The 26371-nt window shown below is 38.6% G+C and overlaps 1 protein-coding gene across 1 annotated transcript in view; it reads right to left on the bottom strand.

Moving 5' to 3' along the window:
• Nucleotides 1-25574, bottom strand: part of VAV3 (vav guanine nucleotide exchange factor 3) — a 230998-nt gene extending 205424 nt beyond the window's left edge. The window contains exon 1 of the mRNA XM_058179240.1: nucleotides 25371-25574. Coding sequence (XP_058035223.1) covers nucleotides 25371-25574 — 204 coding nt within the window. The remainder of the gene's footprint in view (nucleotides 1-25370) is intronic.
• Between the last annotated feature and the right edge of the window lie 797 nt (nucleotides 25575-26371).

The following is a 26371-nucleotide window of genomic DNA, read 5'->3' as shown; positions in this document are numbered from 1 at the left end:
ACAGCCAATAGAATACACGTTCTTGAACAGAAACAGGAAGCTCAAGGGCAAGGCCCAAGAGAAGGTATAAATAACCTTATTCACAACTCCATGTGATCAGCTACCCAGAATCATGCGTGCTTGGTGGTTCTGCTTCATCAATAAATGGACCCTCTTTCCAATCAGCCATCACCCTCCATTTTGTTTCCAATGTCTTTCTCCCAGCTTGGAACTGAACCAGATGGATATTTCTCCCAACACTATCAAAACCATGGGTGCAGAAATCATATTCCCTCTAAATTCCTTCCAAATTTGATATGTTTAGAAAGCAAATTAAAGAGGAAAATTGGAATTAAATGATCTGTGATGATAAGACAGAAAAAAATAATTAAAGTATTTTAGCGATTTCTATGGGGATGATAGCGAAGTTGAAAAGTGGAGCTTAAACACATGCCATTAATGCCAGGAAAAATGAAGAAAAAGACATTTTACATGTGGATAAATTGTAAGGCTGCAGGTGTGAATAGTATAACTGAAGAAATGTTAGAATATACATGTGACTATGTGATTTGTTTATGTATGAAGACTGGATCTGGCCTGATGTATGGAGGAACAGTAACAGCAGAATGCCAAGAAAAGTGAATGCTAAGTCTGCTAACTTGTTAGGTCTGCTGGTTTGTTAAGTCTGGCTAGGAAAATGTTTGGCAGAATCCCGATTGACAATGAACCAAATTTGGGGAATACAGTATAATATAGCTGATAGGCAGCTGGAGATATGCAGACCAGATATTTTTGCTCTTCTGCAAATCCCTAAAAAATGTATGAATATGAGTAGGAAACGGTATTGTAAATTTAATTCATTAAAGATAATGCCTGATAAGTGAACAGTCATACATTTTCAAATGCACTAATATGTTGAAGGTTGTTGCTGAATAACATTAGTGAATGATGGAATAGAGGATAATTGTAATGATGAGTATATATGACAGAAGGGAAAATAATTGAATTAGGAGTAATATTACATTTATTTAATAAAACAGTTTACATTAAATCAAATTTAATAGTCCTCTTCCTCCACCACCTCTTCCTCCAACTTTTAGAAGTGCAGCCACAAAAGAATTCTGTTTAATCATAAATCTTCTATTATAAATTAATTAAAAAATAGACAGGATTTTTTTAAAAAATGACTATCTGACACCTACCCACATACACACACTTATCCACTCACTGTCAAACTCTCAAAACGACTCTAGCTGAAGCCATATGACACCCACATAAACCAAGTTCTTAAATAATAATGTCATTTTAAAAAAATACTTCAATTTAATGTAATCCCTGATATAGCAATGTACAAAATACTAAAATAAAAGCGAAACCACTTTAAGAGACTTTACTTTTAAATTTCAACTCAATTCAGGATAGAGATATTTGTTTGAAACCTTATAAGGGGTTATGAGTTATCAGATTTACTTATACTTTTTGTGATGAAGACTGGAAGTGAACTTTATACATTTCTTTTTCTTTTCTTCTTCTTTTTTCTTTGCACTTTTTATTCTTTCTATTTCTCTTCCGCTCTCTGAATTTACTATAGGAAGCACTCTCCTCACAACAATTCACTTAGTGACTGTTTGAAGTTACTGAAAAAAAGAGACTTATGATCATTTTTCACACTTACAACTGTTGTAGCATCCCCATGGTCAAGTGATTTACAACAGACTCACATTTATGACGGTTGCCGTGTCCTGGGGTCATGTGATCTCCTTTTGCAACCTTCTGACCAGCAAAATCAATGGGGAAACCTGAGTCACTTAACAACATTGGTACTAATTTAACAACTGCAGTGATTCATTTAACAAATGGCGGCAAGTAAAGTCATAAAATGGGGCAAAACTCACTTAACAAATTCCTTAGCAACATAAATTTGGGGCCCAATTGTAGTCATAAGTTGAGGACTACTTGTATTTCCATTTACTATTGCAATTAAAATCCTATATATAAAGGTCCTTCTTTGGATTATGGAAAAAGAAACCGATTCTGGAGAACAAAAGAAATGTTTTCCCTGTTGGAATCTCTGGTTTTGTGCAATTTGATCACAGTCATTAAAATAGCTACTGGAATATTTCTGTCCTGGTACATATAAAATTGTAAGGCAATGAAGGCCTGTATGAGCACATTTTAGCCCTGCTAAAAAGGGAAGAATGTTGCAGAATGTTGCAATGGACAAAAATTCTGTCTGCAAAGAAGCTTTCCCTCCCAAGCACATTTTGCTACAGTTCTGCTACTACAAAATCAACAGAGCTGCATCTTCTGAAAGAAAGTTAAATGCAGTATTTAGACCAGGCTCTCCAATCCTGGCAACTTTAATAAGACTTGTGGACTAGGAGACCCCTAATTTAGACAATCTTTTCTCTATCTGCACTTGCATTTTTAAGCACCTCACTTAGAAGTACTAATAATGCTAAAATACCCAGTTAAGACATGCACCCAACAAAAGGTAAAAGAAAAATTAAAACTGCTTTTATATTTCAGTGTGGAGGTTTTTTTTAATCTGGTTTCGAGTTGAATGAACATATTTATTTATTTTATTTATTTATTTATTTTATTAAATTTTTATACCGCCCTTCTCCCGAAGGACTCAGGGCGGTGTACAGCCAAGATAAAACACGAAATATATACAAATTAAAACATTTAAAATCTAGCAAGTATATGAGGAGAGAGCAAGTATGAAAATGCTACTTCGGTCTTATTTTCTCTGCCATTCAGATACTTATCAAATTTGTACATTTTTGTATTGTACACATTTTCCAACCTTATACAGGTTGTCCTTGACATACACCCATTTGTTTAGTGACTGTTCAAAGTTACAACAGCACTGAAAAAAGAGACTTATGACCAGTTTTCATAACCATTGCAGCGTTTCCAGGGTCACATGATAAAAATTCAGGCAGGTGGCAACTGGCATGTACTTATGACAGTTGCACTGTCATGGGGTCATGTAATCACCATTTGTAACCTTCCCAGCCGGCATCCGACAAGCAAAGTCAATGGGTGAAGCCAGATTCGCTTAATGACTGCATAATTCACGTAACAACTACAGTGATTCACTTAATAACTGTGTCAAAAATGTCATAAAATGAGGCAAAACTCACTTAATTAATTGCCTTGCTTAACGATGGATGTTTTAGGCTCAGTTGTGGTGGCAGTCAAGGACTACCTGTATATAACCAAATGGGAACAATGATGACTGTTTATTGGCCCATTATTCTTGAAGTTCCTTACAATCTATAACTGTGATGGTGAACCTATGGCACACATGCCAGAGATGGCACGCAGCGTCTTCTCTGATGGCACGCGAGCTGTAACCCCTTTTCAGCTCCGCTGCGCATGCATACACGCCTCCCATCAGCCAGTTGGTCTTAAAGTCTCTGCCCCACATGTGCCCTGCATGTGCCCCGCATGTGCAGGGGCAGGGCATACGCAGGGGGCGTGCTCTCATGCATGGGGGCGGGGTGTATGCAAGGCCCCGCATACACATGCACAGGGGGTGGGGTGTACGCTCATTGCATTATGGAGGGTGGGAGGGGCACATACGCACGTGTGTGCTTTGGCCACTCAGTCCGGAAAAGGTTAGCCATCATTGATCTATAACTTCTGTACTTTACAGGTCAAATCAACTCATTTCCCTTCCACCCAAGAATACCATTCCTCTCTACTACTTCTATCATCCAAAGCCATACTTGTCACAAGGAAGAGAATAGATTTTTTTTTGCACATTTTAAGATATATATATTTAATTTAGGACTTAATTTTTACATTAATATGTGTGCTAAGCCTGACTGGGAGAGTGCCAGCAAAGCCACTGTACATTGCACACATACGGGCAGACAACCTGGGAAAGCCTTTTGAGCAGCTGTACAAGCCTTCCAACAGACAAGGTTCCTTTTTAACACACTGAGAGATGGACCTGAGCTTGCAGTAACACACTGAGCTCTTTTTTTTTTAACACAGATATCACAAATATTTACTAACATGATGACAAATTCAAGACTCAAGTTGCCAACAACTCTAATGAATCAGTACATTTCTGCCGCTGCTTAAGAATTTGCACGTCTAATGCCCTATGCAAATGATTTGTTTTAATACACGCAATAATCTCTCTTCACCTTGTAAGCACTGTAGAAGGAGAGACATGTTAGTCTACGGTGGCAAGAAGTCAGGCAGCACTTTTTCTGATTAAAATTTTTATTCAAACACATCATCCTTCATGAGCGGCAGATAGCCCACTCTATGTATCAGGCAAAGTGAGATGAAGCTCAGGAAAGCTTATGCCTTTGAATAACATCTGTTAGCAGATTTCTCATCACCTGGGACTGCTTCCAATCATATTCTAGTCACCTATAACTTTCTTCTCTCTTAATCACAGGAAAAAGCTATAGGATCTCGCTACAAAGCAAGCAATATGCAGAGGATCATTCACCTCATCTCCATACAATACAAATGAGTATTTCATTTTAATGGAGATCCTTGGGTATCTGCAGGCTCTATTCACATATTCTTGGAGTAACGTAATTACTACTGAAGCAACACTGTGCCTTGGACAGAAGTACAATTATTATTGTTCCTCAGAAAAAACACAGCGGGTCTAAGACCGTACTGTGTTTTTGATACAACCTGCACAACAGGCCTTACATTATAGAAAGATGTAAGCCAGCTACCCAAAGGCGACAATTATACTGCTGCTATAATATCACAAAACAATGTTTCATCCAGATTTCTGCAGGAGGCCTCGCAAACTTGTGTCTTCTTCCCAAAATTCTTGGCCCATAAATGTCTAGCATGTGAGCTTTCATCAGGTTACCTCATCAACATTACCAGGAGGAATAAGTATGAAAACAACAATAACACTGGGCAATGTCTGCTTTACCATAAAAATTCTGCGAGTCAGATTTCAATAATGTACACCTTTTCAAATACCTACACGCTGGCTGGATTCAAATGATGTCAAAAAACATCTAAATAATGTATTACGTGAAAGGAAGAGCATATAATTTAGAAAACAACAATTATTTATTTGAAATTTGCAAAACAAATTACAATCAAGAGAGCAATAGGAAGCATGTATATAACTTGTTATGAGTTTGTTAAATTCTTTTATTTGTATTTTTCTAATACCTGTGCAATAATCCCATGAAACATGTTATTTAATTAGTTATTTTTTTGTCCGCATAGGACACTGAATTGTTATATTTTTAACATATACATAAAAAGGCTTTTACAAATTCAAATTTATTTTTATTAAATGGGATTTGATTTGTATTCATTTTTCAGCCCAGAGGTACTTAATGTAGCTAAGAGCAAAAAAATAAAAATGTAAATAGCGTCAGCTAATCAAACAGTCCAATGACTGATTGATTCAGTCAGAAAAGGCCTGACTGGAAAGGAAAGTCTTAATTCCTTTCTTAAAAGCTGACAAAACGGGACCTGAGAACTCATCCCCCCCTCCCCCCAAGGAAGTGCATTTCCTAACTAGGTATGACACAGAAGAAAGTCCTTTCCTATCTGATCAACAAATGGCTCTCAGAAAGTAAAGGTCTCTTTAAGAAAGCTTCTCCTACTATTTAATATTTCATCGGGTTCATACTGAGATAAATCCCAATACCCTAAACCTGTAAAATCAAATCTTAAAATATACTTGGAACTACAACTATCACCAATAGGAGCAATGGTGGCACCAGTGATTAGAATTCAGTACTGCAGGTTAACTCTGCCTACAGTCTGGAGTTCGATTCTGACCATCTCAAGGTTGACCCAGCCTTCCATCCTTCCAAGGTCCATCCTTCCGAGGTCAATAAAATGAGGATTCAGATTGTTGGGGGCAATATGCTGACTCTGTAAACGGCTTAGAGCATCATGGGGCAGCATATAAGAGTGCTGTTTTACCTGTTTAATATCTGTAGCTGTTTAACACTACAGTTTTTGTACGGTACAGCAAGTGTTACCATGTTGCTATTGCTATATAATCCTTTCAATGTGAGCTTCCAGTATCATGTTTCAGTTAGTAGCCTACTGACTCATATAGTACCAGTGGAGATACTGTCTATTGCTCAAGGGCAACCTCATGTAGAGCATATGCAGTAGCAAAGCTAGAATGCAACTAAGCTATGGGTTAATTATTGACAATTCTTTTTTTTTTAATTGAAAAAGTTTTAACAAACTTTTCAAGGTTCCAGAAAAACCTCTTCTGCATAAAAAAAACTCAGAAGCCATTGTCTTTCAGAGTTCTTTACTAGCATAAGGAAATTGGCACACAATGAGTGAAATTCCAAAACTGAACTTCCGGATTCTTTTCCCAGTTATACAAACCCCAAGAGTTCCACCCCCCTAACCCCTTTGCTGGTCACATGGTCCCACGTTCTCCCAGTTCATTCGAATATCTTCCCGCCACTCCTCCTGCAGATGTGAACACCATCCGACCTTGACCGCTTGAAGAATGTTACCATACCCCTCAACCCCCCTTCTTCCCCTCAGGGGAAAAATGTGGCAGCGTCTGGAACCCTAAGGCCTAGTATGGTTTCCAGGCCTGACACAAAAACATTTTTCCCCCTTTTTCCCCCCCTCCCCCCCACAAAACTCCTTCCCCTCCTTCCCCGGCTTCCTGGGTCAATCACAAGGTATTGTTATACATAAACCAAACATAGAGTAAAATTTTCCCTTCTAATCCAATTAACCTCATCCAAATCTTTTCATTTCCCAACCCCCCCCCATTACATAAAATAATACTTCCTAATTATTCAAAGGCAATCTGATATTTCTTAATCTGATACCTGTTTTGTAAATAATCAATCCATTTTTTCCATTCAATCTTTCCTGCATATTGTCTTTCAAAAAAGCTGAGATTTTAGCCATCTCAGCCAAATTAGCAACTTTCAATATCCATTCTTCTATTGTAGGTAACTCTTTTTTCTTCCAATATTGTCCAATCAACAGCCTTGCTGCTGTTATTAAATTCAGAATCAATTTAGTCTCAATCCCTGTACAATTCGTTATAATTCCCAAAAGGAAAAATTGCAGCAGGAATTTTATCTTCTTCTTCAGGACATTTTGAATAATCCACCAAATTCTTATTCAAAAGGCCTTAATTTTCTTGCAAGTCCACCAAATATGAAAATATGTAGCATCATCACAGTCGCACCTCCAACATTTCGCTTGGATATCAGGATACATACATGATATTTTTTTGGGATCTAAGTGCCATCTATAAAACATTTTATAAAAATTTTCCCTTAAATTCTGTGCTTGTGTAAACTTAACATTTCTAACCCAGATTTTCTCCCATATTTCCAACATTATTGGCCCATTTTATCATACAGTCCTTTACCAAATCCTTTTCCGAATCTATTTCAAGCAACACATTATACAATCTCTTTATATGCTCCTGGGTCTGATTTCTAATTTGCTTTATTAAATTTTCCTCCCTTTGCATTATACCAATTTTTTGATCTTCTTTCCATCTAGCACTTAGTTGCCCATATTGAAACCAAGTATAATTCCTCCCTTCTTCATTTAATACCTGTAATGATTTTAATTGCAATCTACCTCCTTCAGCATACAAAAGTTCTTTATAAGTAATCATTTCCTGTTTCTGTTCTATATTTATATTCTCTATTGCATGTCTGGGGCTCGCCGATATAGGAATCTTATAGTCTAGTTTATAAGAATATTTTTTTCAGAAACGCAAAAGAGCACTTCTCAACACATGATTCTTAAAAGCCCTATCCACTTTTTTTTCATAAAATAAATATGCATGCCATCCATATAACAAGTCCTTCTATATTCAAAATTCTTTCCTCTGTTAAATTAAACCAGTCACTTATTACTGAAAGGGCTACTGCTTCATAATATAGTTTAAAATTAGGCATTTTTAGGCCACCTCTTTCCCGTGAGTCCTGAATTATTTTCATTTTAACCCTCGCCTTTTTACCTTGCCATATAAATTTATTAATCCCAATCTGCCAATCCTCCAAATTTTTATCTTTCTTAATTATTGGTATCATCTGGAACAGAAACAAAAATCTAAGTAATACATTCATTTTGATAGCTGCAATCCTCCCCAATAGCGATAAATGCAATTTTTTCCAGACACTCATATCATTCTGAACTTTTTGCCATAGCAAGTCATAATTATTCTTATAAAGTTTCTTGTTCGATGAACTAATATAAACCCCTAAATATTTAACCTTTTTTACCACCTCAAATCCTGTCATTTCCTCTAGTTTTTGTTTCTGTTGTATAGACATATTTTTGATTATCACTTTTGTTTTATTCTGATTTATTTTAAATCCTGATACCTTTCCATATTTATCAATTGCTTCCAACAAAAATCTACTTGAATTTATAGGATTTGTTAAAGTAACCACTACATCATCTGCAAAAGCTCTAACTTTGTACTCATATTGTCTAATTTTAATTCCCTCTATTTTCGTTAATTCTCGTATTTTATCTAATAATGGTTCCAGAGTCAAAACAAACAATAGTGGTGATAAGGGACATCCCTGTCTCATTCCTTTCGCAATCTTAATAACTTCTGTCAAACTACCATTTATTATAATCTGAGCTGTTTGCTCTCCATAAATCGCTTTAATTATTCTAACAAAACAATCTCCAAATTGCATTTTCTCTATTAATTTAAATAAAAAATCCCAATGCAATCGATCAAAGGCCTTCTCCGCATCCAAAAAAATAAGTGCTGCTGAAGTATTCTTCTTTTCCAAATATTCCAATATATTAATAATCTGTCTAACATTATTCCTCATCTGCCTCCCTTTTATAAAACCAGATTGATCAGTATGAATTCTTTGTTGTAAAACTAACATTAATCTATTTGCTATTATTTTAACAAAAATCTTATAATCATTATTTAAAAGTGAGATCGGCCTGTAATTACCAGGTTTAGAGCAATCTTGCTCCTCTTTTGGTATCAGTGAAATAAAAGATGTTTTCCATGACGGGGGTATTCCCCCTCCTAGTTGTATCTGATTAAAAAATTCTTTAAGTGGGCCTAGTATTTCATCCTGTCGTTTTTTATAATAACTTACTGTAAAACCATCTGTACCGGGGTTTTTCCCCATTTTTAATTGTTTAATTGCCTCCACTATTTCTCCAGTAGCTATCGGCCAATTCAACCCCCCTTTTTGTTCTAATGTTAGAGTATTAACTTTATAATCTTTCAAATAATCATAAATGTCCCTATTCGATATTTTATCTTTTGCATATAGAGTAGTGTAAAATTCTGAGAAGGCCTTTTTAATTTTATCCTGTTGATATATCTCTTTACCTTTATATTCTATTTTTTGTATGACACGTGCTTTCTGTTTTTTCTTTAAGTTATATGCCAGCCACCTCCCAGGTTTATTTGCATTACAAAAGGTATTATGTTTAGCATATTGAATATTCGTTGCCACCTGGTCTGCCATTAACATATTAAATTGACTCTGTAATATTCTTATAGCCTCTTTAAGTTTGTGATCTTGTGGGTTTTGAATTAATAACTGTTGTTTCTTTTGAATTTCTTCTTCCAAGTACCTACGCTGCCTTTGTTTATTATTCCTCTGCCTATTGTCCAAATATATCAATATACCTCTAATAAAAGCTTTACTCGCCTCCCACACAGTTCCTATAGGTGTCCCCTTGTGCATATTAAAATCAAAAAATTCCTTCATCTGTTTCTTACAATGATTTACATTATCCTCATATCTAAACAGATTTTCATTCAGCCTCCATGTTCTACCACCTTTTTTCCCTTGTAATAATTCCATCCATACTGGGCTATGGTCAGTTAAACACCTCGGAAATATCTTCATTTTCTTCACCCTAGAAAGCAAGTCATTAGAAATTAAAATAAAGTCAATACGTGAAAAAGATTGATGCCTATCGGGAAAAAAAGTAAAATCTCTCTCATCTGGATTCCGTAACCTCCATATATGTCTAAACTCAAAGTCTTCCATCATTTCAAAGAAGGATTTTGGTAGTTTTGCATGTATAGAAGAGGTTCTCTTATCATTTCTTGTATCAATTACTCCATTCCAGTCTCCTAATAAAATAAACGAACTGTAATCCCAGAGAATCAACCTCTCGCGTAACATTGTATAAAACTTTTCTTATTGCTGATTAGATGTATATATTATTGACAATTCTGATCAACTTATAAAAAGTTCTATCTAGCATAATTGAAGTGTGTAAACACACTCATCACAACCACACCACCAGAGAATATAGACATAAATGAGTCAAAAAGCAATCTAACACTGCTCATCTGAACTTCCAGGAGGAGTGCAAGCCCAACCAGAATAGGCTCTGTTTCCTACTGACCAACAGCAGCTAACTTATAAAAAACCACAATGACACATTTTCTATCAGCTAACAGCACAAACATTGGACCTGGGACTAACCACAACCTCAAAACATGCATACTTGAAACTGTATTTTCTATCCATTGTAAGAGTTTATAAACTACTATAAGTCTGACAAACTGGTAGAAACTTTGCTCCTGGTAGAAAAAATTAATAATGCGGTATAAATGACAGGAAATAGAACTTCAAGATCATTACTTTCTCAAATTGCTCTTAGCTAAAAGTGGAAGCAAATAAGATGCATGATGATTTACTAATACTAAAAATACAATGAAAGAAGTCTATTTTGTAACCTCCTATTTAGTGAAAGAGTTCTGAGGGTAAGGTGTAAAATATAAATAATTAAGGCAGGAAATAAATAAACAATTCCTTTAAGGGACCCAATGAAATAAAGGTCCTCTCTCCAGGCCACTTGTTAGATATTTTTGTAAATTTTTATTTGTGTGTGTGTGTGTAATAATATTTTTTTCTTATATAAATAAGAAAAAAGAGAAGCCATCAAAAGAGAAAAAGAAGAAAAATTGATAGTGTGAAAGCTTGGGTGTACAGTACACATATACAAACAGATAGGATCTTATGAAAAAACACAAAAGATTTTAAAGACCTGTTTTAAATCATTTGTTCAAAATGTCACTTGTAAAAAAGACAAGCTAATAGTGGGCTGCTTCTTTCCCCAAAAAATCTCGGTTCATGTGTCAATTTTTCAGCCAGAGTAATTTCCCACACTTAAATAACACTGAAATATGAACTTTTGTTTTCCAGTGTGTTGTGAAACCATCCTGAACTGAACAATAGGAATTGACTCCTTTTCTTATTTGCATCAATTTAATGCTTTAAGAACTATGGGCAATAAACCAACAGCAGGATGTATTATAAAGGACTGTTGACAGCCTAACTGGGCATTGCCATCAGAGATAATAATATGTGTCAATTTATTTACAACATTGCCAGCACAATCAGGAAAAAAATGTTACTAGATACCGTACTATTTCAGTAGAAGATAGCTCTATGGATTATGTTCAGTTTGTGACTATTTGCCGAAATAGATCTAAAAGATCTTGCCAAAATAGATCTAATTCTGTGCTACAAAATGTACCAGTGGGATTTTGCCAAATCATTTTTCCAGTTTTCAAGCTTTCCACAAGGATTGTTGTTAGTTGTGAAGTTGTGTCTGACCCATCGCTACCCCATGGACAATGATCCTCCAGGCCTTCCTGTCCTCTACCACCTTTTGGAGTCCACTCACATCTACTGCTTCAGTGATTCCATCCAGCCACCTCATTCTCTATCGTCCCTTTCTTCTTTTGCCCTCAATCATTCCCAGCATTAGGCTCTTCTCCAGTGAGTCCTTCCTTCTCATTAAGCGGCCACTGAATTATCTGCTGAAGTCTGTGTCTGCCTTGTTTGGTTGCAGAGCAAACCAGACAGTTATAGAGGTGCAGATTGACAGACTCCATAATTGATTCATTTAATGACCATGGAGTTTGCTTTAATAATTGTTCAAAAGCCTAATGTGAGTTAAGACAACCTAAACAACATCCAGGGTATTATATTTATACTTATTTATTTATTTATTTATTTATTTTATTTGTCAAGCATATATAAGATAACAAGTAAAAGTATAAACGTAATTTGAATACATGAAAAAAGTAAGAGTAAAAAATAAAAAGGAATATTAGGACAGGGATGGTAGGCACGCGGGTGCACTTATGCACGCCCCTTACAGACCTCTTAGGAATGGGGTGAGGTCAACAGTAGACAGTTTAAGGTTAAAGTTTTGTGGGTTTGGGGAAGAAACCAGAGTCAGGTAGTGCATTCCAGGCATTGACCGCTCTGTTACTGAAGTCATATTTTCTGCAATTGAGTTTGAAGTGGTTTACTTGAGCTTGTATCTATTATTTGTTCGTGTATTGTTGTGATTGAAGCTGAAGTAGTCGTTGACAGGTAGGACATTTTGGCAGATAATTTTATATACTACGCTTAGGTCGGACCAAAGTTGGTGTAGTTTTAAGTTGTCTAAGCCCAGAATTTGAAGTCTGGTGACGTAAGGTATTTTATTGCGGGTAGAGGAATGGAGGACTCTTCTCGTAAAATATCTGTGGACTCTTTCAATTTGAATGATAAATTAATGTTTAGAATCTTAAAATACTTTTAAACAAAACAATTCATTTATCTTTAATTCATCCATATCTTCTTTTTTGTCTTCTTCATGTATTAATCCATCTGCCTTATTTATGGAATTTCTCCATCCCCAAATAACAAAATTGTATACTCTTTGTTATAGCTTGGGTAATGTCAACTCAGGTTTCCCTTTTCCCTGCTGAATTTATCCTTTGAAATATTAACTAACTCTATGTAGAATACCCTCCCATTTTTGCTTTTAATAGAGTTCTTGGAAAACATTAAAAGTCTACTCCAGATATCTATTGTAAAGAGAAACACTGTACAACACAACAAAATCATCACAATATTATTGCTAAATGTCTAGAAAGATTCAGAAAATATGCATGCTGTGTGGAAACATTTCCAGGTCCATTTGGACTACAATTGGGTACACAGATTAAATCTCACTGAATTTATTTATTTATTTATTTAGTCAAGTACATATTAGATAATATATATACTGTAAGTATAAGCATGAATTGAATACATAAAATGAATACAATTAAAGGGAACATTAGGACAGGAACGCTAGGCACACTGGTGCTCTTATGCACGCCCCTTACAAACCTCTTAGGAATGGAGTGAGGTCAACAGTAGACAGTCTTAGATTAAAGTTTTGGGATGAGACCACAGAGTCTGGTAGTGCATTCCAGGCATTAACAACTCTGTTACTGAAGTCATATTTTCTGCAATTGAGTTTGGAGCGGTTCACTTTAAGTTTGTATCTATTGTGTGCTCGTGTATTGTTGTGGTTGAAGCTGAAGTAGTCACTGACAGGTAGGACATTGTAGCAGATGATTTTATGAACTATGCTCAGGTCATACCTTCACTGAGCATAAAACTTAACTGAGTTTTATGCATACCTGACAAAAGCTGCCTTCTATGTGCCAGATTTGCACACTATCCAGTCATAATATGATTTGATTTTGACTCTGTGTGTTCTGTAAATTCAGCCATTTGTGCTTTACACAGTAAATCACAATTTAGAAATAACCAGTGGACTATATGAAATACTGCAATAAAAAGAAATCCTTTTTATTTCCAGGCCAGACCCACAGGCCAGATTTAAGCAAACCCGCGGGCTTTGAGTTTGACACCCCTGTTTTATACACTTTGGGATGCAGTTAAAGATATTGAGCTTATCAGCTAGAAAGCCCAGGTTTAAGATCCAAGCGCTATATGAAGGAGTGAGCGGCCACTACTTGTCCTAGCTCTTGCCAACCTAGCAGTTTAAAGCATGCAAATGCAAGTAGATAAATAGGTACCACTTTGGTGAAAAGATAAGGAAGCGTTCCGTATGCCTCAACATATAGTCATGCTGGCCACATGACCATAGAAATGTCTTCAGATAATATTGGCTCCCTCGATTTAGAAATGGAGATAAGCACTGCCCCCTAGAGTTGGCCACAACTGGGCAGGGGAAACCTTTACCTTTACTTTTTTATATACTTTGGGACCAAGTATACACTGAAAATTCTAGAGAACAGGAATAGCTATTGTTAGCATTGGTTGGGGGTTTTGTGCCTTCAAGTCACTGCTGACTCCCGGCAATTCCCTGAACTAATGCCTGAACTTTTCTTGGCAAGATTTTTGGAACAGTTTGCTATTGCCTCCTCCTTAGGGTAGAGAAGGTGTGACTGACTCAAGGTCATCCAGCTGGCTTTGTGCCTGAGGCTTAAGTAGGACTCAGAGGTTCTTAGGTTCTGGACTGGTACTTTTAACCATTATACCAAATTGACACCCAATGTTGGTTATAAGCTTTATATACATTAGTTATAGAAAGTTACTCACTTTGTCCCTAAACTTCTACTTATTGCATGCATACTTTGCCATCACTTCATCTGTGATGCTTATTAATTTTTTATTTATTGAATTTTTATGCCACACATCTCCCCTAGCCGGTGACTCTGGCTAGCTTACAGAGTCTATTTCTTCAAAATAAAATATGTAGTAGTAAAACTGGCTTCGTCTGACTTAGGGAAAGGGGATCATAAAAAGGCTCATTGTGAACTGCCATTTTTATATGCAGGTAGACCTTGCTTAATGACTACCCCGTTTAGCAACCATTCAAAGTTACGACAGTGCTGAAAAAGTAACTTTATGAGCAGTCTTTGCATTTACGATTGTATCAATAAAGGAGAATATTTGCAGCTCAGGATTGAAATGAAGGGTCCTTGGCCATCAACAAACTATCAAGCTCAGATGATTTTCTTGCAGATGTTTCATTAGTCAAACTAGGTAACATCATCAGTGCACTGATTGTTACAGGATCCTCCACTTTCATGTGATTCAGGCAGGGTTTCATAACTGGCAGGTAATTACAACAGTTGCAGCATCCCACAATCATGTGATTGCCATTCACACATGTCACAGCCAACTTCCAACAAGCAGATTCAACGGAGATACTGGCAGTAAAATCACAAATCATGATCACTTGATTTGTCACTTAATGACCATTTGTGATTCACCTAACAACTGCATCAAAAGTGAGGTGAAAAGTGGAAAATTTCATTCATTCAAGGACTGAATTTAGACTAAGGCCTTTCAAAATCTACAGGGGGAGACAAGTAGTTCTGGTTCCTTAAAGTTGTAATTCCAGTTGTATGTTTTCCTGAATTAATGTGGTTGCTTTCTGCACCTGTAGCAGGAATCTAAGAAAAAGCATGTTTGATTTAAGGAACTGCCATCAGTGCTATGTGTACGTCCAAAGCATATTTTGCCTCTGAAGCCAAAGTGTCCTACTGTACAGGATATATGTTATGTAAGAGCATAGGTATATTGCTTGTTTTGTATCCGCAGATTGAACTTAATGGCTGGATTTGCTTTGCTATGGTAAGCCATGGTATGTTCAACAATTGGCTGGATTCATACAAGACAGGGATGTCAAACTCAAATCCAGCCTGGAAATATCAAAGAACCAGCCCGCGATGTGGGGGCCCCGCGGCCCTTTTTTGGCCTCTATAGCCTCCAGCAGCACTCTGCTGACCAAAAACAGGCTGTGAGGAGGCCTCACGAGTTTACCAGTTTGGGCCGGTAAAGTGCTGTAGGACGCCATTCACACTGAAAACAGGGCAGAGGGTTTTGGCCAGCAGGATGGTACAGGAGGAGTCCATCCCATCTCCCCCGCACCCCCAACCCCGCGGCAGAGAACTACAATGCTGATCCAGCCCTCGAAGAAATCCAGTTTGACATCCCTGATACCAGATAACAGGGTTTGTTTCTAGCGCAATACACGTCTGAAAACAATTTGTTTTGAGATTGAAGCAACTGTTTGGATTTCAAGACAGGGCATACATTGAATAAGAGACATTCAACTCCTACCCTCAAAACGACGCTATAGAGCACTGCACACCAGAACAACTAGACACAAGAACAGTTTTTTCCCCGAACGCCATCACTCTGCTAAAGAAATAATTCCTTCAACTATTTACTAAATCTGCACTACTATTAACCTTCTCATTGTTCCCTCACCCATCTCCTTCCACTTATGACTGTATGACTGTAACTTTGTTGCTTGTATCCTTACAATTTATATTGATAGTGATTGTTTCCTGATTGCTTAATTGTAGTCTATGACTATCATTAAATGTTGTATCATTAAGTGTTAAATTTGTACCCTATGAGTATCATTAAGTGTTGTACTTGACGAAGGTATCTTTTCTTTTATGTACACTGAGAGCATATGCACCAAGACAAATTCCTTGTGTGTCCAATCACACTTGGCCAATAAAAATTCTATTCTATTCTATTTCAATGCTGGAGACCCCTAACAGAATGCAAAACCAAATAAGGATGGCTTAGCACACAGTACGACTTTTTCCCTAATCAATATCCTAGGAAACGTTTGATTCCTACATTTAGGAATAGGACAACATGTGTCTGTCCTGTTCCAAAAACATTCTGAACAGATAGCTGTCTAGCTTCTGCTTAAATACATCCAGTTACCACTTCTCTAGTTAACCCAGTTATGCTGCTCTGAACATTCAGATTTTTTTTCTAAACATTCAGTTAGAAATTGCCTTTCTGTAGTTTAAAATCTTTTATTCCATGTTCCACATTCTATAACAATAAAGAGTAGATCTTGGGCCTTATTCAACTGTCATTTCAAGTAATTTGAAGAATGATATCATATCCCTCCAGTCTTCTTGAGACTTAACCTACCCAGCTCCTTCACTACCTCTCCCCTGTCATCCTTCTGTCTTCCTTGTCTGAATCCTTAAATTATGGTACCCAAAACTGAAAGGGATATTGAAGATAGTGTCTAATAAACACCAAAAAAGGGGAGCCAAAATGCCTACAACTGAATTTGCTTTTCTGCAACCAAATCACACTTCTGATCCATATTTAGTTTAGAATCAATTTTAATTGATTTCATTCAAAGACACCCACGGTATAAGTCATATGGTTAGGCAATTTTTCCCCTCAGGAATATTTTTTCATCTGATTTCTTTTACTTAAATCACTAAATGAATACATGGCAGGTGTTCTCCTCCCACTCCTCATAATTAAGGATAAGATACGTCAAAGAGCATCCAGTAAATTCAAAGTTTGCTTTTATTATATGAAATGAAAATAAACTGGCTGCACAGTCTTAAAAAACCTGAAGACTCCTGCTAAGCAGATCAGATTTGTATAGCAAAACTCTGGATGATTGTATTAGATGATTGTAAAGCTGGGCTGTATGTGTATTTTTCCTGCCATCTATATTTTTGAGAGCAGATATAACAGCCCTGTATTAAGAAAAACAATAATCTAAAAAAGCTCTTTCTCTTTTAGAGAAAGAAGTTCGTTTTTTTAAAAAAGCTGCTTCAGAACTTTGAAAAAAGTGAAATGGTTTTAATTCATATTCTAAAGACGCCTTCTATAATTCACTGCCATTCTCAAAAGCCAGATAATGCAAGGTGTAGCCCAGCACATCTAGAAATCAGTAGACTGGAGAAGCCTGTTCTATAAAAAACAAACATTAGCTACAGATGATCACTTACCTGGCTCCCTGGTCTGGAAAAAATATATATAAAATGTCATCAGGTGACCAGGGCTGATAAGGAATCTCTCTAATTTATGTTCAGTAGAAGATTGCCTTCTTTAAAAAAATATTCATTCTCTTTTACACTGAATGGAATTTTTTATAACATATGAAATAAACTTTATATAATACATTAAACTGTAAATTAAACACAAAGATTTGGATATAACACACTAAACTAAGCCAATCCTGCAATCCATTCTTGCTATTATCATTTATTCATAGCTTGCATCTTCAGACAATAAAATCTTAAAATCACATTAAAATAAGCCATAATGAAATTGTTTAATTTTAGTTTAGCATATTTCACAAATCCAATTTGGGTTTAATCTTATAAAATCTGTATAGTATTAAACAATTACAGTATATGAACTAATTCTCAAAAAAAATACATGTTAGTCTTCTTGCAATCATGGCCTGTAAAAATATGGAACAATATTTTCACTAAAATTACAAATAAAGCAAAACACACTGTGAAATTTACAACTGAAATTTACAACTGAAATTTAAGCAAACTACCTTTGAGCAAAAACTATGCCAAGTGTATGTCACTTTAAAAATAGGGCAAGAAAGTACCAGAATTTCTTAACAAGGCTGGTTCAGTTAATTTGCATTAGGCTGGATATCTATTATCATCTAGCAGCTGAAGGAATATTACTTACCAATGCAATATTTTAAAATGTTGCCTTTCTGCCATGTAACAGTATGTAAATATTTCAACAGGCTAAAGCAATTCAAATATACTCAATACTGATAACTAGATACAGGGCTTTTGTTTTGTTTTTGCAAATAAGTTTAGAACTCCAATCTTTATCAGTAAGCTATTTACATAGGTCTCAATAAAATTAATGGTTTTAATAATCAGATATTTAAAAATATCACACACAACTGGATTTATGAATATAGGCTGTGAAAATAGCAATCAAACATAAGGAAGTTATCACGTTATAATTCTTTCCTTATAGGCGTAAAGAACAAATCCCATAGAAGATGGAGAGGGAAAGGGAGGGGGAGAAAGAGAGAGAGAGAGAGAGGGAGGGAGGAGGAGGAGGGGAGAGAGAGAGAGAAAGAGGGAGGGAGGGAGGGGGAGGGAGGGGGGGGGAGAGAGTGAGAGAGAGAGACTTCCAAAAATGTTTCACAAGTTTGACAACTGAATGCATAAGAAACATCTATAAATCTTCTGTTATTTAGAAATGGAAGTAGCATCATTCTTTCCACTAAGTTTACTCAGAAGTCTAACTGAATTTACTCACACTCTCACACACATTAAACAGGAATTCAAAGATACGCTTGAAGTATGGTTACATTGGACATAATTGGAAATTAATATGCCAATGTTGCAATATAAGTGGCACACTGTTAATAATAATAATAATAATATTTTAATTTGTATACCGCCCTTCTCCCGAAGGACTCAGGGCGGTGAACAGGCAGATAAAATACAGACATACACAATAATTAAAACAACCCTTAAAAAACTGATTTAAATTAGCCCAAAAATTAAAACAATAAACACCCCCATAAAATTACAAAAATTTAAAAACCCATCACATTCAATTAAAATTACAGATAAAAATCAAGCTAGTCCAGCCATCCGAAATAAATAGGTTTTAAGTTCGCGGCGAAAGGTCCTAAGGTCAGGTAGTTGTCGAAGCCCAAGGGGAAGTTCGTTCCACAGGGTCGGAGCCCCCACAGAGAAGGCCCTCCTCCTGGGGGCCGCCAGTCGACACTGTTTGGCTGACGGCACCCTGAGGAGTCCCTCTCTGTGGGAACGCACCGGACGATGGGAGATAGAGGCCGGCAGTAGACGGTCCCGTAGATAGCCCGGTCCTAAGCCATGGAGCGATTTAAAGGTGGTAACCAATACCTTGAAGCGCACCCGGCAAACGACAGGTAGCCAGTGCAGTCTGCGCAGGATAGGTGTTACGTGGGAGCTCCGAACCGCTCCCTCAATAACCCGCGCAGCCGCGTTCTGGACTAGCTGAAGTCTCCGGGTGCTCTTCAAGGGGAGCCCCATATAGAGAGCATTGCAATAGTCCAGGCGAGAGGTAACGAGAGCATGAGTGACCATGCATAAGGCATCCCGGTCCAGGAAGGGACGCAACTGGCGGATCAGGCGAACCTGATAGAAAGCTCTCCTGGAGACGGTCGCCAAATGATCTTCAAAGGACAACCGATCATCCAGGAGCACGCCCAAGTTGCGTACCTTCTCCATCGGGACCAATGACTCACCCCCGATAGACAGCCACATCTGCAGCTGACTGTACCGAGGTGCCGGCATCCACAGCCACTCTGTCTTGGAGGGATTAAGTTTGAGCCTGTTCCTCCCCATCCAGACCCGTACGGCTTCCACACACCGGGACAGCACTTCGACAGCTTCACTGGGGTGGCCCGGGGTGGAAAAGTACAGCTGAGTGTCATCAGCGTACAGTTGGTATCTCACCCCGAAGCCACTGATGATCTCACCCAGCGGCTTCATATAGATGTTGAACAGGAGGGGTGAGAGAATCGACCCCTGCGGCACCCCACACTTGAGGCACCTTGGAGTCGATCTCTGCCCCCCTGTCAACACCGTTGAGAACACTTTAGATCGGGGTCTCCAACCTTGGCATCTTTAAGCCTGGAGGACTTCAATCCCAGAATTCCCCAGCCAGCAAAGCTGACTGGGAAATTCTGGGAGTTGAAGTCCTCCAGGCTTAAAAATGCCAAGGTTGGAGACCCCTGCTTTAGATGGCATATTTTCAGTAATTGATATCTCCAAATGGATCAATATGAAAATGTGTCTTAAAATGCCATCCCAGAAAAGGATTCTGATAAGAAGGGATACAGATAAGTTTGGTATTTTTCAACTGAACTGTCAATACAACTTGTTTTGCCTTTTCTATTTTTTTTTTAATTTTTATTTTTTTTTTGTAATAGGCATCATGGATACCCACTGTAAGTCATGGGGATATTATAATTTAAATGGTAAATAAGCAAGCTTGTGTCCTTACAGTAGATCATGCAGTAAAAAATTACAAATAAAGGAATTTTACTGAGAGAATATGTGTATGGTATATATAAAGAGCTAGGGAAGTGGTTAAGAGACTGATGGAGAGTGTTTCCTCTTCCAAGGTTATTAAAAAATAAAAATATAGGTAGCCCTTGACTTGCCACCACAATTGAGCCCAAAATTTATGTTGCTAAGTCATTTGTGGAACTCCCAGAGTCCTCAGCCAGCAAAGCTGGCTGAGGAACTCTGGGAATTGAAGTCCACAAGTCTTAAAGGGACCAAGTTTGGACACCCCTGTGCTAAGTGAATCATTTGTTAAGTGAGTTTGCTCCATTTTAGAACCTTTCTTGCCCCAGTTGTTAAGTGAATCACTGTAGTTGTTAAATTAGTCAATCTGTTATTAAGTGAATCTGGCTTCCCCATTGACTTTGCTTGTCAGAAGGTCGCAAAAGGGGATCATGTGACCCCCGGGACATTGCAGCCAATATAAATATGAGTAATTGCCAAGTATCTGAATTTTGATCCCACGACCATACGGATATTGCAATGGTCGTAAGTGTGAAAACTGGTCATAAGTCACTTTTTGCAATGCTGTTGTAACTTTGAATGGTCACTAAACAAACTGTTGTAAATCGAGGACTACCTGTAGATGGCCTTCAGTCATGAGTAAACAACTCGTACTACATACAAAACCTGTCACAAAGTGTTCAGATTTCAGACTTCTGGCTTCCCACTGGCTTAAAATTTAGAACCATAAAGAAATAGATCTATGGTTCCCTGGTGTCATTAATGTAGGAAATCATAAAGTCTGATCCTCAACAGCCAGCTGATTGGGGGTGAAATGCAGCAGGTTCTGACAGGTTCTAGAGAACTGGTAGTGGAAATTTTGAGCAGTTCAGAGAACCGGTAGCAGAAATTTTGAGCAGTTCAGAGAACCAGCAAATACCACCTCTGGCTGGCCCCAGAGTGAAGTGGAAATGGAGATTTTGCAGTATCCTTTCCCTGGAGTGGGGTGGGAATGGAGATTTTGCAGTATCCTTCCCCAGGAGTGGGATGGGAATGGAAATTTTGCCGTATTCTTCCCCTGCCACATCCACCAAGCCTAAAGTGACCAGATTTCAGCGATGGCAAAGCGGGACACCATTGACGGGGGGGAGGGCTGCGCATGCGTGCTGAGTCTTGCCACCTGCCTGAAGGAGGAGGAGCAGCTGCTGCTTCTCCGCTCTTCCAGGCAGGCTCGGCTCTCCTCTCAGCTCTTCTAGGCAGGCTCGGCTCTCCTCTCGGCTCTTCTCTTCCTCTCGGGTGAAGTCAAGCGGCGTCTCTCCTCCCTCTCGCGCCCCCTTCTTCGCCACTCCCCCTTCTCCGCCTCCTCCTCTTGCGTTGCCACCTCCCATTTTCAGAATAGGAGTGAAACAACAACAAAAAATTGGAATTGCCACGGGACGCGGGACAAATTATTAAAAAGCGGGACGTCTGGTCACTATAATCAAGCCACACCATGCCCACCAAGCCACGCTCACAGAACTGGTAGTAAAAAAAAATTGGATTTCACCACTGCAGCTGATCCTCTAATCAACTCAGTGGTTTTCAATCCATTAATAGAAGAAAGCCTGAGCAATCTGCACAGTATCTCTGGAAGGCAGCCTCACTGTTTCCCTCTCTTGAATGAAATAAAGACATAAAGAAGTTGAAAATGCCAGTGAAATGTCTGATAGATAAATGCATTAATGCCCCTCCCAGCCTTCAGGATCAGAGATTAGTTATCTAACTTTTAAACTATCTAACCCCTTAATTCTTTCTCAGAAAAACATGGTTAATATTATACTTCTGTAAAATATGGTTGCAAGCATTATCCTAGAGATGATGAACATTAAGTACTAAACAATCCTATATGAATCAATGTCATGTAGTCCATTTTTAGCAGAACTGACTTGCAGATCAGCAACTTAAAAACCAATGCTGATCTTGGAAATTAGAAAAACATCAGGAGAGTTGCAGACAGATGTTTTGTAATGACTAACAGGCTTATCCACAAATCAACTTCAACGGAATTAGACAACTTCTTGTCTTTTTCAGTGGAAATAAATTTTCGTACCGGAGTAACAAAATAAGTTAAGATACTCAAATTTGCAGTGGTATGACTGGATAAAAATAGGAGTTTTCATGACTCCTTCCTCTGTGCCATGCTTTTCACTATGAATATCACTAATGTATTTATTTGCACCCCAACTTTATTATTTTTACAAATACCCATGTTTCCCCAAAAATAAGACCAGGTCTTATATTAATTTTTGCTCCAAAAGATGCATTACGGCTTATTTTCCAGTTAGGTCTTATTTTGGGGGAAAATACTTTGTATTAAATGCATTCATCTGGCTGACAACCTTAACTGGGGCTTATTTGGGGTAGGCTTATATTACGAGCATCCTGAAAAATCATGCTAGGGCTTATTTTCCTGTTGGGTCTTATTTTCGGGAAAACAGGATAACTCAAAGCAACAAACATATCCAACACATCTTTGTCTCCTATTTTCCCAACAGCAACCTGAAGGTGAGTTAGGCTAAGAGAGAGTGAGAAGTTCAAAGTCACCCAGTTGGCTTTTATGGCTAAAGGAGGGATTTGAACCCACGGTCTCCCACTTTCTAGACAGGTGCCTTAACCACTAGACCAAACTGGCTCTCTAATTATTTTAGTGGGCTTAGATCTAGGCAATAAGTATATCATTTTAAATAATTAAATTTTAAAACAATAGACTTTTACAATTTTGTAAGTAGTTTAGAAGCAAAGGAGAAAACTATTATTTCTTGTTCCAAGTTTATTTTGGCTCAATGGCTCTTTACAGAAAAAAGGTGTAGAAAATACTGACTTTGCAGCTCATTCAGGCATAGCAGAAACAAATTCTGACAGGTGTCCATGAAGCTTGTACACACAAAGCAACATCCCACTGGAATTCACTCATAGGTTGCCTGGACAAGCTGTCCATTCAGTTCTGACAGGGTTCCAATTTCTGACATGTTTTTGGCTTTGGATGCACAAATGGGTTGGCAAAGCTGGATCCCTGCTCTACTTGGACAATCAGTAACATAATGGGAGAGTTCTAAGAACAATCTAGCTTTCATGGCTATTTATCTGGGCAGAGTAGGAGTAAGTTCTGACCCTAATCCAAGTTTGTCTGCATATGTCACAAGGCTCATGCACGCAAACCTGGAGTACGGGTTGTCTTTAACTTACTACTACAATTGAGCCCAAATTTGTGTTGCTAAGTGAGACAGTTATGTGAAGTTTGCCCCGTTTTCTTTCTTGCCACAGTTGTTTTAAGTGAAGTTACTAAATTAGTAACATGGTTGTTAAGTGAATCTGGCTTCTCTCCTGATTTTGCAAAAGGTGATCACGTGACCTTGGGACACCGCAACCATCATAAATATGAACTGGTTGCCAAGCATCTGAATTTTGATCACACGACCATGGGGATGCTGCAAAAGTTGTAAGTGTGAAAGTGGTTATAAATTACTTTTTTCAATGCTGTTGTAACTTTGAAAGGTCACAAAATGAATGGTTGTAAGTCGAGGAATTAGCTTGTCTAGGCAGAGCAGCAGTGAGTTTTGACAAATCTCTTGTTTTTTCATGCAGCTGAAATGATGTTAAAACTCACTTCCATTGCCTGATCAAGCTGGGAGATGGACTAGCTTTGCTTTAAAATTATGTTTTGTGCAGATGAGAAACATATGACCTTCCAGATACTGCTGGATTAATTCCCATGACAATTTCCCATGATGGCTAAGATTAATGGAACTTGGAACCCAACAATAGTTTGAAGGTAGTTTCTTCAAATATCGCACGGCCAAGTCTTCTGAGCTTGCATTTAATAACCTCTTTGCAATCGGTGGGGCTTAGACAGTACTTTGGCTGAAATGCCATAGCAGGTCCATCCTATTTGCAAACTTAAATAAATTCTATCCTTAAAGATGCCAAAGCACTATTCCAAGGTATAGCAACTGTTCTCACTTTTTTTGTCTGACTGAAAGATGCTTCCAGTGAGACCATTTCCTATATATGCAATCAAGAGATAAATTAATAAAGGCTTAATCTCTCAATTTAAACTTTTAGAAGGCAGGAACCATCGTTTGTGATACCATCTATTGTTACTGCAGATTAGCAGTAATGCAAACAGCCAGCTTCCTACATGTCTCTCCTTTACATGACATAGTTCCTCTTTCAGTTTCTTCTACTTGCTGATCTAAGTGATTTCAGGCAGAATTCAACAAAATGAGATGGGGAGGGGAGTTTTAATAGCACAACTCCGTATTTTAATACGGCCCAGTATTAAATCCCTCTACTGCCTTCACATGAAAAGTAACATCACCAAAGAGAAAAATACACTGAATCACATTAAGCATGTAAGTAGGTGGCAAAAAGGAGATTGTTATTATACATCCTCCCAAATATGGTACAAGCGAGGTCCTTATTTCTAAATGTATTGCTAGCTTTCTGGATACCATCCCCCCCCCACTAAGGACGATCGTTTCTTTATCCTTACCCCCCATCCCACACATTATCTGGCAAACCATCTGCGCTCCCGAACAGGATCCCGCAACTCTTTGCCAAATTCAAGCAACTCTCACTTAAGGCTGCGGGCGAAAAGCCCAATAACCATCCAGAGTGACCTCCTAGACAGGCTGGCTGCATTGAAACAAAGACATTATAAGCAGCCCAGACGGGATGGGGGAAGGCACAAGAGAAGCGATTCAAGGCACGCGGAGACCCGGAAGAAACCTGGGCAAAAGCGTTCGCATCACTTTACCTGGGACATCTGAGGTCTCAGGTTGATCTCCTTGAGATTGAGGGCGTGAGGGCGCAAGTTGTTGAGCAGCTGGCAAAGGAGGACCCCATCGCGAAGGGTCTGGGCCAGGTCGAACACCTGCGCCTCGTCCCAAGTCACCCGGTGATTGACCGGCAACACCCGGCACTGGATGAGCCAGTTTGCACACTGCTTCCAAGGCTCCATCGTGCGCGCCCTCCCACCCACCCGCCCGTCAAGGCGCTCTCAGCCAGAGCACGAAAACTCCCCAAGAAGCGCAAAGGTTTCGCCGAGGCTGCTGCTTCTCTTGCCGCTGCGCTCGCTCTCCTGTCCTTCCTGCCTTCCTTCCTGCCGCAAGCGACTCGCCTCTTTTCAGCCTTCCGCGCAGACTGAGAAAAGCAGCAGCTGAAAGGCGGCCCCGAGAGGCTGCGCGTGCGGTTCCCCTCCGGCCCCTCCCTCCCGGCGCAGACACACCGCCGAGGGGGGGGGAGAGAGAGAGAGAGAGAGAGAAGCGGCGGGAGAAAAACAAGAGCGCGTGCGCCCCCCCCCCACCTACTCCGCGCGCGCGCTTGGCCTCCGCCCGGCGCCCCTTTTCAGAAGGCGCGAGGTGCGCTTGGCTCTCCCGGGAAGCGGGGGTGGGGGGTCGTAGCCCCAAGTTGGGAATGTGTGAGGTCGAGCGTTAGAACATCAGCAAAAAAAAAAAAACACAAAGGGAAGAAGAATGAATGCTAAATCACACCGCTGTAAACAAGCAAGCCTCCCCCCCCAAAAAAAAATATCGCACCCCCTCGATTGTTAGGGTGGGGGACATCACTTTCTGTGGAACATGGTCATTGTACACTTCGGTTGTTTTCACAACAACTCGCCGAAACGCTTGGCTGCGCTTAAGTTTCACGCTATATATTTAGGTGCAGTTCCTTCGCGCGAAATTGCCTTATAAAAGGCACGTTTGTTGATTTGAATTTAAAAACAAAAACAAAAACGTGGAACTGAAGGATTTTGGC

Source organism: Ahaetulla prasina, chromosome 3 (genome assembly GCF_028640845.1).
Source record: "Ahaetulla prasina isolate Xishuangbanna chromosome 3, ASM2864084v1, whole genome shotgun sequence".
Classification (NCBI taxonomy): domain Eukaryota; kingdom Metazoa; phylum Chordata; class Lepidosauria; order Squamata; family Colubridae; genus Ahaetulla; species Ahaetulla prasina.
Note: the sequence above shows the minus strand (reverse complement) of the source record. Positions and strands in the feature narration are given on the sequence as shown.